Below are 13,434 nucleotides of genomic sequence, written 5' to 3' on the forward strand. Positions count from 1 at the left end.
CCATCACCGGTAAGCCCAAGCCCAGGCCGGCGTCACGTGGCCAGAGGGGCTGTCGCAATGCAGGGCAGACAGGCAGTGCAGTGCAGTGTAGCGCAGCACAGTGTAGCGCAGCGCCGCAGAAAACGGGCGACACTGCACCCCAACAGCAGCCAGAGGAGCGGGCCACTGATGAGGTGGGGTCGTGGAGTCCAGCGGCAGGTAGAGGTGGAGCACGTCTGGTAGGCCATTAGCGGCAGCAGCGGGCAAAAGATACGTACCTCTTACGCTGCAGTGCTTTGCAGTTTGGACCGGTCCGGTGATTTTTAGAACTGCTTGCCCGTACTGCCACCACATGGCGTAAACCCAAGATTAATCCGTCAACCGTCGCTTCGTTCGCCCTGTTCCTTGTCCTCACCGGCCCGCCCTCCCGTCCTCCATCACGGAAGAGACGGATCGCTGCGGAGAAGCCTCTACCGGAAGCCCAGCCCCTGCTGACGGTCGCGGCCATCCCCCGCCATAAACTCTACGCCCGCCAGCTCGCGACGCTTCACCACGAAAGAGCCTGTTCACACAAACTTCTCGGACGTCCGCGTCCGCCTGGCCATTGTCGATAAGCCTGCAATTGCGCCATCACGTCCTTCGCCCCCAACGTGTCGCTCGGACGAGCCGCCAGCACAGCGCCGCCACGATTGCTGCACTTCGCTGCGGGGGAGCAGAGCCGCACTCGCGACGCCTTGCCGCCTTGACGGCTTTGCCTTGTACCTACGAGCGTCCTCATCAAGCTCCGTAGCTTCGTGCGCACGAAGGTTGACAGAAATTGTGTCATCGACGCGCCTGGTATCGATCAGACTACATCTCGCCCGCGGCTTCCTCTGCCTCCGAGCCCTCGCACGGCCCGACGACGAGGTCACGGCGAAGACTCGACTGTCGAGTGCCTGGGGTCCCACTCTCCTCCTACATTTCTGTTCTCCGATCCTTCCCATCGCTTGCACGAAAATCCGAACGCCCTCGCTTTTCTCGCGCCTGGCGCGACCCCAGTCCAACCCCATAGCACCGAGGTCTACGAGCTACCCACGACCGACCGCGCCATGTCTGCCCAGAATTCCCGGAAGCGCGCGGCACCCGGCGCGGCGCCCGGTGCGGTGCCCGTGGCAGCGTATCAGCAGCGTATGCAGCAGCCGTACATGGCGGACAACAACGTGGGAGGAAACGATCCAATGATGCGGTGGAATGGTGCCGCCGACGGTACTGACTTTATCGACCCGACGGCGCACGCAGCAAACCAATATGGCCTCGTCCCCACGCAGCCGCAATTTGGGCAACCCGTTCCGACGCCCTCCAACTCTCTCACCCGGCGGCCCATGAACCAGGCGCTCGTGCCTACCAACCACCGAGCCAACTACGACTCTTCCGTCGAACCATGGGCTGGCTTTGGCGACGACAGCAATGCGCTTCTGCAGCAGAACAATGGCGAAGGCCTGGTGGAGCAGGACAACGTCGAAGTGCTCGAGGACATGGCCGCCAAAGCCAAGCGTGAAGCGCAGAGCAAGCGCAAGCAAATCCCTCCTTTCGTCCAGAAACTTAGCAGGTAACACCCAGAGCCCTAGACTTCATCAAGGTCGCTCCATGTATTAACATCGTCCAGCTTTCTAGAGGAGCGAAAAAACGAAGACTTGATTCGGTGGTCCGAGAAGGGTGACTCTTTCATTGTTTTGGATGAGGACGAGTTTGCCAAGACCTTGATTCCGGAGTTGTTCAAGCACAACAACTACGCTTCCTTTGTGCGACAGCTCAACATGTATGGCTTCCACAAGCGCGTGGGCCTCTCGGACAACTCGATGCGGGCCAGCGAGCGCAAGAACAAGAGCCCCAGCGAGTACTACAACCCGTTCTTTCGGCGCGGGCATCCAAATCTGCTCTGGCTCATCAACAAGCCCAAGAGCGGGAGCAAGGCTAACAAGAAGGGGGCTAAAAATGCTGAGGGCGAGGCAGAGAGCGACGAAGATGCAGGACAGGAAGAAAGCCCCAGCCAGGGGCAGGGGGCCTCGGCTGCTCCAGCCGGCCGTTCGCTTCCAGCTGCAGAAGCGCCGCCTCTGCAGAAGAAGGAGATGGCCGTGATTCGAGAAGAGCTCAACAAGGTCCGCGAGCAGCAGAAGATGATTCTCGGCGCCATCACGCAGCTGCAACGGAACAACAACGATCTGTACAACCAAGCGATGATGTTTCAAAATCAGCACGACCGTCACCAAAACTCCATCAACGCCATACTGAATTTCCTTGCCAACGTCTTCCGCAAGACACTCGAAGATGGCAGTCACCAGAACGTTGGTGATATCATCTCGAGTATGATGACGAACCAGGGCAACCAGCCGTCCCATCAGCAAGGAAGCGTGTTTGATCTCGGCGATTTTGTGCAATCCCAAGTGGACCCCGCGTCCAATATGAGCGGCACTCACAAGCGAGCGCGTGGCTTGCTGCCTCCTATTCCTAACCAGACTGAAGGCGTGAAAGCAAGCAGATCTCCTTCGGCCGCCAGCACCCCCTACCATGCGGTCGGAGGCCAGAATCCAGAGATGGGAACGGTGACGGAGCTGTTGGATTCGGACACGCCGCCGACCCTTCGTCAGGAGTTGGAGACGAATCCGCAGGAGCGCATGATGAAGATCATCAACGACCACAACGCTACCAACACGTCAGGAATGGATCTTCCCGAGGCGGCCAAGCTCGTAGCCAACGCGCCCAATACGCTCAACCATGACCAGCAAAGCAAGTTGGTTGACTTGATGTCGAGACAGACGTCGTCGCCATCCTCTACATCGCCTACACCTACCCCATTGCTCAGCGGAAAGGTTCCCGCTGCCGCACCGGCTCCCTCCGGCGCATCTTCTGGTGTGTCGCCGCCGCCGCCGCCGCCGCCTGCGTCTAGTGCGGCTGCGCCGTCCCTCTCGCCAATCTTGCGGTCTCCAACCATGCAGCCCCCGTCTCTGAATCAGATCAACGCGAACCAAGTCGACTTGGGCCAGCTTCAGAGGCTGCAGAGTGAACAGGATGCCAAGATCCACGAGCTCAGTGAGATGTTGGGCCCCCTTAGTCCGTCGGGCCACATCCCCGGACTCGGTGACGGAAACGAGGCCTATTTTGATCCGCCAAATGTCGATTTGGATCAGTACTTCGACAGCAACGCATTTTTGAACGATGCAAATTTTGGGGGCGACGGCACCGACTTCAATTTTGGACTTGACCATCATGACGCGCAAAATCCGCTTGACAGCGATAAACAGACGAACACTGGCAAGGACACGCCTAGCCCTACAGGCACGGAGGAGATACAGCGGGACGACTTTGGAAACGACAGCATTGGCAGTCGCGACAACAAACGGCAGCGGGTGGGTTAGAGACATACCCTTTGGGCTGGGGGTGGACAAATTTGGGTTTCTGTAGATACCGCCCGTGGATAAAAAGGGATTACGGACATATGGCACTGGCGGTTATGGGCATCGAATCGGCGAGGGAGACCCGCCTTCCATTTGATATTCAGGGGGCGTTTATAACGGGACATTTGGTCACTCGGCAGGGAGTCCGGGAGACAGTAGGGATTACCACAGCGTCGGGGCATGCCGGTCAAATGGGCACTGCGGGTAGCCGTGCGATCGCACCGGAGGTACTGAAGATTTGGACGAATACACCACGGCATCCGAGGATTTGACTACACTTGGGCCAGTCTGGCTGGCAGTCACTGATTGATCCTTGTTAAGAGTCGTATGCTGATGAAAGTGGGAGCAGGTGAGGCTTCCCCCACCCTAGTCGCTCAAGACGTTCACGTCCAGCCCCCATGTTATTGCATAGAGGCCTTAGGTTGAAAAAGCATTCCATAAAGAGATATGAAGGGAAAGGAATGATTGGTGACGACAGGCAACTTACCTGCCATGGGCCGACTTTCCTGTCGAGGATGAAGTATATAGGGTAGGCCATTCTTGCCTGGCGGTCTCAGTTTGGGTCGGCGGGCGTGCTGCGCTGCGCTGTCTCGGGTGACGGGACCCATCCCCGGCCGAGCCCCCGCCTCCCCCCTACCCACCCACCTGAGTTTAGCTTGTACTTTTTGGAGCGGCCCCGTCGCCTCCTAGTAGCTGCAGGCGGGCCGTTCTGTCCCCTCCAAGGTCTAGGCTCTGGACAATGGCCAACTTCCATGACGTTGGTTGACGCTGCTCCAGACGTCCACCATCGCGCTCTCAACACCCCCAACGCCTCGCGGAACCGCCGCCACGACGGAGATGAGAAGCCCGCGACCGCGTGAACGCTCGCCCGTCGCTGTCCCACGCTGAGCGACCTCCTAGCCGCCCGCGTATACCCATGCCAATGGCGCCCGACGGCCCCAGCAACATCCGTGTCTTCGTGCACTGGGCCGACCAGACCGTCTTTGCCGGAGAGGACGTCAAGTGCACCGTCACCTTCAAGAACGTCGCCCCGGACCAGAGCCAGCAGCAGCGGCAGCGGCAGCATGCGCAGCAGCAGCAGCAGCAGCAGCAGCAAGGGACCGACAGGCACAGGAACGGCCGGGCCAAGGCCGCCGCGAGCCTCACTTCTCCGCCCCCCGCCAGCTCCGGCAGAGGGCACCGCCGGTCAGCGCTCTCGCTGAGCATACCCGGGGCGGCTGCGCACAGTCGGTCGGGCTCGATACAATGGCCGCATACGGCGAGCAGCGCCGAGTGGCGGACGGGCCACAACCATAAGCGTTCCCTCTCCATCGTCTCGATTGGATCCGCCAGCACCGTCGACGATCATGCCCAGCGGAACGAGAGCCACTCGATGCCTCAGCGCCCGCGCCGGGGACACAACCGTGCTGCCAGTCTGCAGATACTGCCTCGTGGCCAGCCGGTGCCGTCAGGCCCAAATTCAGGTAGATCTCCTCGGCCCTGCCTAACCTCCCAAGAACAATGGCTGAACTTCTTCGAGCAACGACGAGGCAAAATAGTTCGCCCTTGTTCAATGCATCATACCCCCCCGATCGTTTCGGCCGACAGACAGGAGCATCGACGGTGCCCACCACACCCCATCCCGGAGGGCTTAGGCGATCGCCGAGAACATCCCCGAATCTCATGCCGGAATTCCGATTTCCTGCCACATCACCGTCCGAAGCTGACCCTCAACAAAGCCCGCGGAAGCCCCCTGTTGATGGTCTGTTGAATCCCAAGAGCGGCGGTGGCGATCACAACAACCTCGCTATGCGACAAAAAGACCTACCCCTAAGTGCTATAGACAGGCCTGCGGCGCGAATCCTGTCGAGCACGAGCATACCCGGAGGAACACCGCGTAGTAGCGGCGAGTTTTACTCCATGAGCAACAATTCATCAGAGACGCTGGCATCGGAATACGTGGCGCACCCGCTCACCAGAGGGCACGGGAGGTCGCCGCAACTCCGGCGCAGCTTCGGTATGATCCAGCAGCAGTCACGAGCGCCGGAGTCGCTCATGATGGGCTATGCCCAACTTCAAGGCTCCTTCATGCTGGACGGCTCACTTGTCAGCCTGGGACCCTTCGAGCAAGTCAAGAAGAAGGCAGCGGTTGGCGGCAGAGGCGGCGGCGTGATTGGCGTTGACTCGCAGAGGAGAGAGAGCGGACTGCTGCGTGGTTTTGGCTGGAGCAACATTAGCAGCTCCCTGGGCGATTTTCTGGGTGGTGGGGAGTTGAGCACTATCAAGGAGATGCGGGGAGTCGCAAACTCAAAGTCCGTGCCGCTCCTGAGCACGCCGCAGTCTATCCTCTTCGTCGACCTCCAACTGGCTCCAGGCGAGAGCCGGTCTTTTGAGTACACGTTTAAGCTGCCAAAGGGCCTCCCGCCGACGCACAAGGGCAAGGCAGTCAAGATCTCGTATAGCCTTGTCATTGGCACGCAGAGGGTCGGCGGCGCCAAGGAGCAGCAGGTTCGCTCAGTCGAGGTGCCATTCCGTGTGCTGGGAAGCGTCAACAGCCACGGGGAGATCTTGGGCCACGACTTGATGAACCCATACGTCTTGTTGCGGGACGAGGCCATCGTAAAGACGCTTGGCAAAGGCAAAAAGTCACACGCTGACCGGGGGCCATGCGACTCGCCGGCAACGATGAACGAATTCCTAACGTATGTCGATGAACTCCTTACGCGACCGCGAGACGAAGTTGGCGGCACATTGTTATCTCCGACCGAGAGCCTTGGTGGTGCAGGACGGCAGTCTTCATTCGAGGATACTACTAGCGCCAAGGAGGCCATCCATCTTGCCATTATGAGGAGCAACCAGGCTGGGGAAGGACAGCAGAGCCCCAACCGGTTCGAGATTGCGCGAAACGGGCAGCGTGTCGGTGTTGTCATGCTCACGAGACCGGCATACCGGCTGGGCGAAGTGGTCACCATGGCCATTGACTTTACCGATGCCGACATACCATGCTACGCAGTCCATGCGACTCTGGAGACGTCGGAGAAAGTGGACCAGTCGCTCGCCCTGCGCTCCGAGTCGAGCATCCACCGCGTCACAAGGAAGATCTATGTAGCAGCGTCGGAGGCCGCCCTCTACTCACGACGCGTCGTATTCACGCCAACAATCCCGATATCCGCAACGCCCGAGTTTGTCACGAGCGGCGTCAGCTTCGAGTGGTCGATACGCGTCGAGTTTGTCGTTCCGTACCAGGGCCCGCAGGGGCCAGACACGGGCGAGCCGCGGACGGTGCACCCTCTTTTGGAGCAGATCTCGCAAGACGAAAAGGGAGGGCTCGTGCTGGTTGCCATGGAGAACCTGGCGTGCGAGAGCTTCGACGTATCTGTGCCGCTGCGCGTCTACGGGGCCGTGGGTAGCGGGCTGGAGCGCCTTGAGCGGGATGAGGCCGCCGAGGAAGGGCTGGTAGTGTGAAGATTACGGGCGGGCGACGGAGTTGGGGGTTTAGCTGGCACATAGATAATTGGATACACGGCGCGGCTCGGATGCCCGCTGAAATACGCGTTCGCACATGTATATGGACCTGAGCGTCCATCGTGAAACACGGCGGCCAAGATGTGGACATGAATTCGAACGCGACAATGGCTTGTTCGACGTGGTACTATGTGCGTACTTGTAACTCGCCATGCGCCGAGGCGGCGAGGTGAGGCGCAATTGCAATCTTGCCATCTCATGGAAAAGCCGGGAGCGATTCCGGGGAGGGACGGGGGTACGGCAGGGGGGAGAGCTTGGACGTCTGGGGGCTTAACTTGGGGGAAATGAGCAGCGTTATTACGCGAGGCGACGTCCTGGGCGGCGCCTGCGTATCATCAAACGAGACAAGATGGAGGCGGGAGGCCTAGGCAGTCAATAGAAGTGCATGTGCATGCGTTATGCGCCTCGGAATGGCACGACAGCACAAGGAGAGTGAAACAGTTACGCCTTTTCCTGGTAGAGAGATGTGTTTTAGTGGTGATTTCGGTGGTGGTGGGTGGGAAGCGAGAGTCAGATCAGATCAGGGCAGCAGCAGAGCCAAAAACGCGAACAAGGACCCGAAACGAAACGAAGGGGGACCGACCCTGCTGATACCGTACCGTTACGAGATCAGCCCCCGCCGCCCGGTGTCGCGTGGTTCGAAGGCGCGTCTGTCCCTTTTTCCTCTTCCTTATCACGAGCTCATTTGAATGGCAGGGTCGAATCGAGCCAACTGCAGACAGACAGACAGGTCCGGCGATCCGGCAATTGGCCGTGGCTGGCCGGGCCTGTCTCCATCGCTTGCCCCAGACCCATGGGGGTCAATTGGAGCTGGTCTGGGCTTTGCCGTCACAGCAGCAGCGTCAGCACGTTGGCAAAGAATGGAAAAGGATCATCGTCATTTTACTGCGCTCGGCCTGGGCGCCAACGCACAGAGGGATCAACGAGCGAGCTACGTGTACTCCGTACAGTGTGTACTTGGTAGCCTCCGGGGGCTGCTCACCCTCTCTCGGTGTGGCCTGCTGCTGAAGCCGAATGGCTGCCCAGGCGCTGGGATCCTGGGGCGATCACCACGACGGTGCGGCGTGTGGGCTGAGGTGACGAGAGTTCTGGGCCTGGGGCTTGCCAGGGCGCGGTGGCCAGACGGGCGCGCTTTCATGGTCCTTGGCTGCTGCGTGGTCGCCGGTTGCTCTGCTCTGCGATGACATGCTGGCCTGTGGTATCAATCCATTCGTGTGCAACGTGAGGTAGGTACTGTATAAAGTAGGAAGTAAGTATGTACTTCGTACGTACGATGGATACGGATGGCTGTCCAACGCAAAACGCCTTTTCCATACTGCAAACGCGGTTGGCGTTCCCGTCAAACGCGACGTGATGAAGAATACCACGTAAAATGGCAAGTCCCGAGCTCTTCTCCCGTAGAGGCCAGCGCATTGGACGCCCTGGGGAGATTAAAAAAGCACCTGGTAGGTAGCTGCTGGAGCGCGCAGGGCCTGACTCCTCCCGCCGGCTCGGGATGCCTCCAGTCTGGAACAAACGTCCCAGGTGGTCGCACCGCAGCGTCCGCCACGACGCCACCCATGCGTGGAGGACTACGGCGTTCAAAATGGCACCTCGTGCACTTCGTATTCTAGCTCAAGGTTTCACTCGCGCTTTCGGATCAGGCATTGGCCTCGCAGGACCCGGATCAATTGCGCCTGGGCGAAATATGGTGTGATTGCTCGCCTCTCCCGACGTCGTTTGTCTTCCTTGTGCGCCAAAAGGGCGCTAGCAGAGCTGGGGGGGACGACGCTCAATTGATGGCCCGGCAACAGCGGCCGGGAGGGGCATCAAGGTTGGGGCGCAGCCCAGTGCTGTTATAGTGGGCCTGGGGAGCTCGAGGTTGGCGCTCGGCACGGGCCATGAGGTTGCCCACAGCGTCCCCCCCGTCACCCCGCCAGCACCAACAGCCCTCCTCCAGAGCTCCACTACCAGGTACGAAGTACGTACCTGTACTGGCGCACACCAGGCAACCAGGGGGAAGGGGGGGGAGGGCCCTGTGACTTACAGGGCACCTCCAGCCTCGAGCCCCGGCCTTGGGGCTCCATCGCGCAAGAGCTCCATCCGACTGGACGGGAGCTGCCAATCGTCCCCCGTATGCGAATGAGCTGTGGCCCAGCTTGCTGTGCTCTGCGTCAAGGCGAGCCGCATCCGGGCGCCATCTGCACCAGGGAAGACGCTCCATCGTCCAGCCCAGCTGCAGCTGCCGAACCAAAACAAATGCTAGGCGTGGCACCCTCACCTCCTCGCCTCGCCTCACCTCATGCACAGGTGACACCCGACGGGCCTCAACACCACACCCGCACCACCCACTGCCGGTGACCCGTTTTCTTCGCCTGCAACACGCCGCCTCGACTCCACGGCTGTCCTTTCCGCAGCGTCGCGGCCGAGCCTCTAGACCAATTGGTCGGTTTGCAGATTTTTTTCCCTCTTCCAAGCCGAATTCCAGTCCTTCCAGTTTCCTTTCCCGCTGCTACTACGACGCATATTCTCTCTCCGCTTAATTCGTCCGCCGTAGGCTGCTGTGAGTGCTTGCGGAACCTGCTCTTCCTTTTGCGGCACCCGTCCCTGCATCATCATCGCTGACTTCACACCGCGTGCAGTCGTCCCCAGCCTGTCCTCACCTCACCTTACCGCCTTTGCTGCGACACGCGCCGCTCGACGGCCCCGGCCAGACATTGACTTACATTGGCGGCCCTCTCCTTTGTCACATTTTGCACCCGACAATCGCGTCTTCGAGGGTGCTCTGGAGTTGCTTTGTTTCTTTTGACCCCCCGTATTCCTTTTTCTCGTCCTTTGCGGCCTCGTCTTGGAGCCCCCGCTCCCGCGGTGCTACTCGCCCACCACCCGCACTCTCGCCTCCTGCTCGCCAGGTTCCTCAAATGATCCCGCGGCATTCCTCGCCTTCTCCGTCAACGGCTCTGAGGCACCGCTGAGCGAGTCAATGGCGACATCATGGCCGCTACGCCATCCAACAACCGCCTGAAGCTCACACCGTCCAATTCTCCCTTTCTTCCTCGACCGGTCAGGACTCCTGCCCGTGGCCGGACCACGCAAGAGTCCCGCCTGTCCCTAAAGAGAGTCGTCGGCACCACGTGTCGCTCTCCGACCGGCTTCGACACCGTCGACTCCTCCTTTGCCTACATCGCCGGTGGCGCCGTAGTGGTGGTGGACGTCGACGGCCAGCAGTATTCGCAGCGCTTCTACCGAGCCCGCCCGGCCGCGGTGCCCGTATACTCCGTCACCACAGCCCCGAATGCGCCTTGTACGCCTACGGCAACGACGCCCAAGGCCAACGACAGCCGCAACCGTGTGGCGCCCAGCTTCCGCGACTCTCAGTGCAGCCCAGGGGACTGGGGAGACTCGCCCGGATTGAAGACGTGGACCAGCAGGGAGCGGATCAAGGCGGCTACATGTCTGGCCCTGAGTCGGGACGGCAAGTACTTGGCCGTCGGCGAGACGGGTTATGGCCCGCGGGTCTTGATTTTTAGCCTTCAGGACGCTTCATCCGATATCCCTCTGGTGTCCATTAGCGAACATGCCTTTGGTGTAAGAGCCGTGGCATGGTCCGCAGACTCCAAGTATCTTGCCTCCCTCGGCGCGGCCAACGACGGATTCCTCTACGTTTGGAAGATTGATCCTCGGACCGGCGCCGCGCGGCTCTTCCAGCAAAATCGGTGCACGTCCTACGTCAGGGACATGGTATGGATGGACAATACCCTCATCACCCTTGGCGTCCGCCACGTCAAGGTCTGGAGAATCGAGGGCGGCCAGAGTACCTCGCCTTCAAAGTCCAGATTTGCAAACGACTCGACGTCCACCCCACCCACGGCGCAAAAGCCTCTGCCCGGGCGCAACATGCTCCTCGGCGACCTTCTGGACGCGACCTTTAGCTGTGCCGCGGTGGATGGGAAGAGGCTCATTATCTGCACGGAAGCAGGAGACGTCTGCGTACTGGATCACGATGACAGGCAAATGAAGCTCGTCAGAGTTTTGAATCTCGGGTTTGCTATCACGACCATCACCATACGCGGCGACGTGGCATACGTCGGAGGCAAATACGGACACTTTGCGACGCTCGACGTCCCAGGTGTCATGGATGGCAATGCGGACAGCATCCTGACGAGTACAGAGGCGTCCGCTGGCATTTTGGCGCTGGGGTTTCTCTCGGACAAGCTAGTCACTATCGACTCAAAGCAGTCGATCGACGTTTGGAATCCTGACTACCTGCCTGGTCAAGAGGCTGAGGCTGTCATGCATATTCCGATACCGGGACACGGAGAGCCGATTGCAGGCGTACATACGCTAGGGCGGCCCAACAAAGCCAACGCCGTTTTTGCGACGTGGTCCTCTAACGGAAACGTTACCTACTGGGACATCGAGGGGGGGATTCGATCGTCGATTGAGGTACCCCTCGATCCTGCCGAGCCCGACTCCGAGCTTGAGCTGGTGAACCAGCTGTCATGCGCACAAACAAACAAGGATGGGACGCTCCTAGTGACGTCGGACCGATTTGGCATTCTCAAGATCACAGAAGTCGACACAAAAGCCTGTCTGCTGGACACGAAAGCACATGCATCCGAATGCATCTGCATCAGCATCTTCGAGGACGACTCCAAGTTCATCATGGCGTCGTGCGGGCGCGACCGTACAGTGCAGCTGTTCCATCGGCACTCGAGTGGCAGCATCGAGCACTTTCAAACTCTTGAGTTCCACGCCAAGGTTGCGCACGTGCTGGTCCCCTCCGAAGACAAGGTGATTACGTGCTCCCTAGACAGGACGTTGCAGATTCACGAACTTGTCTCAAAGGAGGGAGAGCCAGACACCTTAGCGGCCATCCCCACCAGAGCTATTTCGCTCAAGGCGTCACCGACATCAATGACGCTAGGCTCCGACAATAGAACCATCTTTGTGTCCCTACTTGACCGGTCTATTTGCCAGTTTGACCTGACTACCGGGCGGCAGCTCGGCTACTTCAAGTGCCTGGATGAGAGCGGCGCTGAATCGGCCACACTGGAGTCGCTCTCCATCGGGCAATGGGCGCCAAAGGATATGGACTACCTACTCGGCTCTTCGAATACGGACAAGTCGGTGAGGATTTATGACGCCAACTCGGGCACTTTTCTTGACCGTGAATGGGGCCACACTGAGGCCATCAATGGCGTCGCCTTGGTGGATGACGATAATGGCACGCAGAAGATTGTGAGCGTCGGATCGGACGGCACGATCATGATATGGGCCATCGATTTAAACGATCCTACGCCACGGTCGATGAGTAGGGATCCATCGCCGGTCAAGGAAACGACGTCAGGCCGGCCTACGCTGAGGAGGATCTTGTCCAAAGCAGAGCTCGCGGAGTTCCAGCGTCCATCGCCTTCGGGCGGCAGGCGCTCGCCGCCACGGACACTCCAGCGCAGGTCTTCACGGGTGAACCTGGTGCCGGGCGCCACCAACGCACGAACGCCCACGGCGTCTTTCCAAATGAGCCCTGGCAACAGCACCATTATGGAGGATACGCCGTCGCGGCGCCGGCCTTCTCACGGCAACCAGGCGGAAAGCCCGCCACCCAGCCCTAAATCGCGAGTCGCCAGGGCGCCATCCTTGCCGTCATTGGGCTTGAATACGGCTCGGAAAAAGTCTTCCCCTAATCTTCGTGGCTTCGGTTCCCTGAACATGGCCACGGAGCAGGCCTGTCGTACGCTACGGGCGTACAGAAAAAAGCTCTCGTCTGCGGAGCCCATCACCGCGGATGTGCTAACGGAGCTGGACCACGAGCTCCGGCTGACTGCTGCCGCGCTCGGCGATCGGGCGATACGGAGCAAGGCGATGAACGAGACGGTGTTGAGTGGGCTGCTGGACCAGTATTCCGAGCGGCTCGTCACCCTACTCGACGAGAAGCTGCGGCTCACGAGCCAAGCAAAGGAACGGGACGACGGAGACTCCAATTCCGGCGAAGAGCGGCGCAGAAGCTCCCCGGACACGTCGAGCACGTCGTCGCCGTGACATTTCTTTTGATTCCATGCTTTATTCTCCAGCTTTTCGACATTGCTACAAACGCCGCCCTCTGAAGAGGGTTTGGGGCAGGGTTAACGGCGTTGAGGATTGATCAGCCATCTGGAGCAGGCGGCGAGTGGACGCTTGCCGTGGAGGGAGGTGTGCGCTCATTGAGCTATTCTCGTGATATGATACCATGGGTCAGGAGTTACGGATATCGACTTATACGTCTGGCTTAGAGTACAGGCCTCAAATACAGCCCGTTCAGAGGGTCGGTACTCATTGATGAAACTGAAACTATGCAAAAGAAATGATCCTACTCCGTGACCCGACTGCTTATGTTGCAGCATCGCCGTGCAGCATTGTAGATGTCCCAAAGAGGCACATCGGTTTGCGCCAGGGTGGTTGCTCGAGGGAATCACGTGATAGCACCGCAATTCAATGCCCGTCGGTGGACGGTCCGCCGAAATTCTCCCTCTTCCACCTCCCAAAAACCTGCCACCCA

General features: G+C 59.7%; 3 protein-coding genes across 3 annotated transcripts; all 3 read left to right on the forward strand.

Annotated features, from left to right (window-relative positions):
• The first annotated feature begins 320 nt into the window (after positions 1-320).
• On the forward strand, positions 321-3,748 carry CTA8 (Heat shock transcription factor). The gene is made up of 2 exons (XM_047987780.1): positions 321-1,567; positions 1,625-3,748. The coding sequence occupies exons 1-2, from the start codon at positions 1,068-1,070 to the stop codon at positions 3,372-3,374; spliced, it is 2,250 nt and encodes a 749-aa protein (XP_047843769.1). The 5' UTR covers positions 321-1,067; the 3' UTR covers positions 3,375-3,748.
• Positions 3,749-4,148: 400 nt separating this feature from the next.
• Positions 4,149-7,038, forward strand: RGP1 (Golgi membrane exchange factor (Ric1p-Rgp1p) subunit). Its single transcript, XM_047987781.1, has 2 exons — positions 4,149-4,876; positions 4,933-7,038. Exons 1-2 carry the CDS (start codon positions 4,330-4,332, stop codon positions 6,855-6,857), a joined length of 2,472 nt encoding a protein of 823 aa, XP_047843770.1. The 5' UTR covers positions 4,149-4,329; the 3' UTR covers positions 6,858-7,038.
• A 2,141-nt stretch (positions 7,039-9,179) lies between these two features.
• Positions 9,180-13,231, forward strand: JDV02_006390 (uncharacterized protein). Its single transcript, XM_047987782.1, has 2 exons — positions 9,180-9,459; positions 9,539-13,231. The coding sequence occupies exon 2, from the start codon at positions 9,891-9,893 to the stop codon at positions 12,936-12,938; it is 3,048 nt and encodes a 1,015-aa protein (XP_047843771.1). The 5' UTR covers positions 9,180-9,459; positions 9,539-9,890; the 3' UTR covers positions 12,939-13,231.
• Positions 13,232-13,434: the final 203 nt, after the last annotated feature.

Source organism: Purpureocillium takamizusanense, chromosome 5 (assembly GCF_022605165.1).
Source record: "Purpureocillium takamizusanense chromosome 5, complete sequence".
In the NCBI taxonomy this organism is placed as follows: domain Eukaryota; kingdom Fungi; phylum Ascomycota; class Sordariomycetes; order Hypocreales; family Ophiocordycipitaceae; genus Purpureocillium; species Purpureocillium takamizusanense.

What these genes read in the sequence shown, in the direction of transcription:
- CTA8 (XM_047987780.1), top strand. Translation starts at nt 1,068, where the DNA reads ATGTCTGCCCAGAATTCCCGGAAGCGCGCGGCACCCGGCGCGGCGCCC. An exon ending in TTCGTCCAGAAACTTAGCAG is followed by an intron (nt 1,568 to 1,624) that starts GTAACACCCAGA and finishes AACATCGTCCAG; the next exon opens with CTTTCTAGAGGAGCGAAAAA.
- RGP1 (XM_047987781.1), top strand. Translation starts at nt 4,330, where the DNA reads ATGCCAATGGCGCCCGACGGCCCCAGCAACATCCGTGTCTTCGTGCAC. An exon ending in GCCGTCAGGCCCAAATTCAG is followed by an intron (nt 4,877 to 4,932) that starts GTAGATCTCCTC and finishes AACTTCTTCGAG; the next exon opens with CAACGACGAGGCAAAATAGT.
- JDV02_006390 (XM_047987782.1), top strand. Translation starts at nt 9,891, where the DNA reads ATGGCCGCTACGCCATCCAACAACCGCCTGAAGCTCACACCGTCCAAT.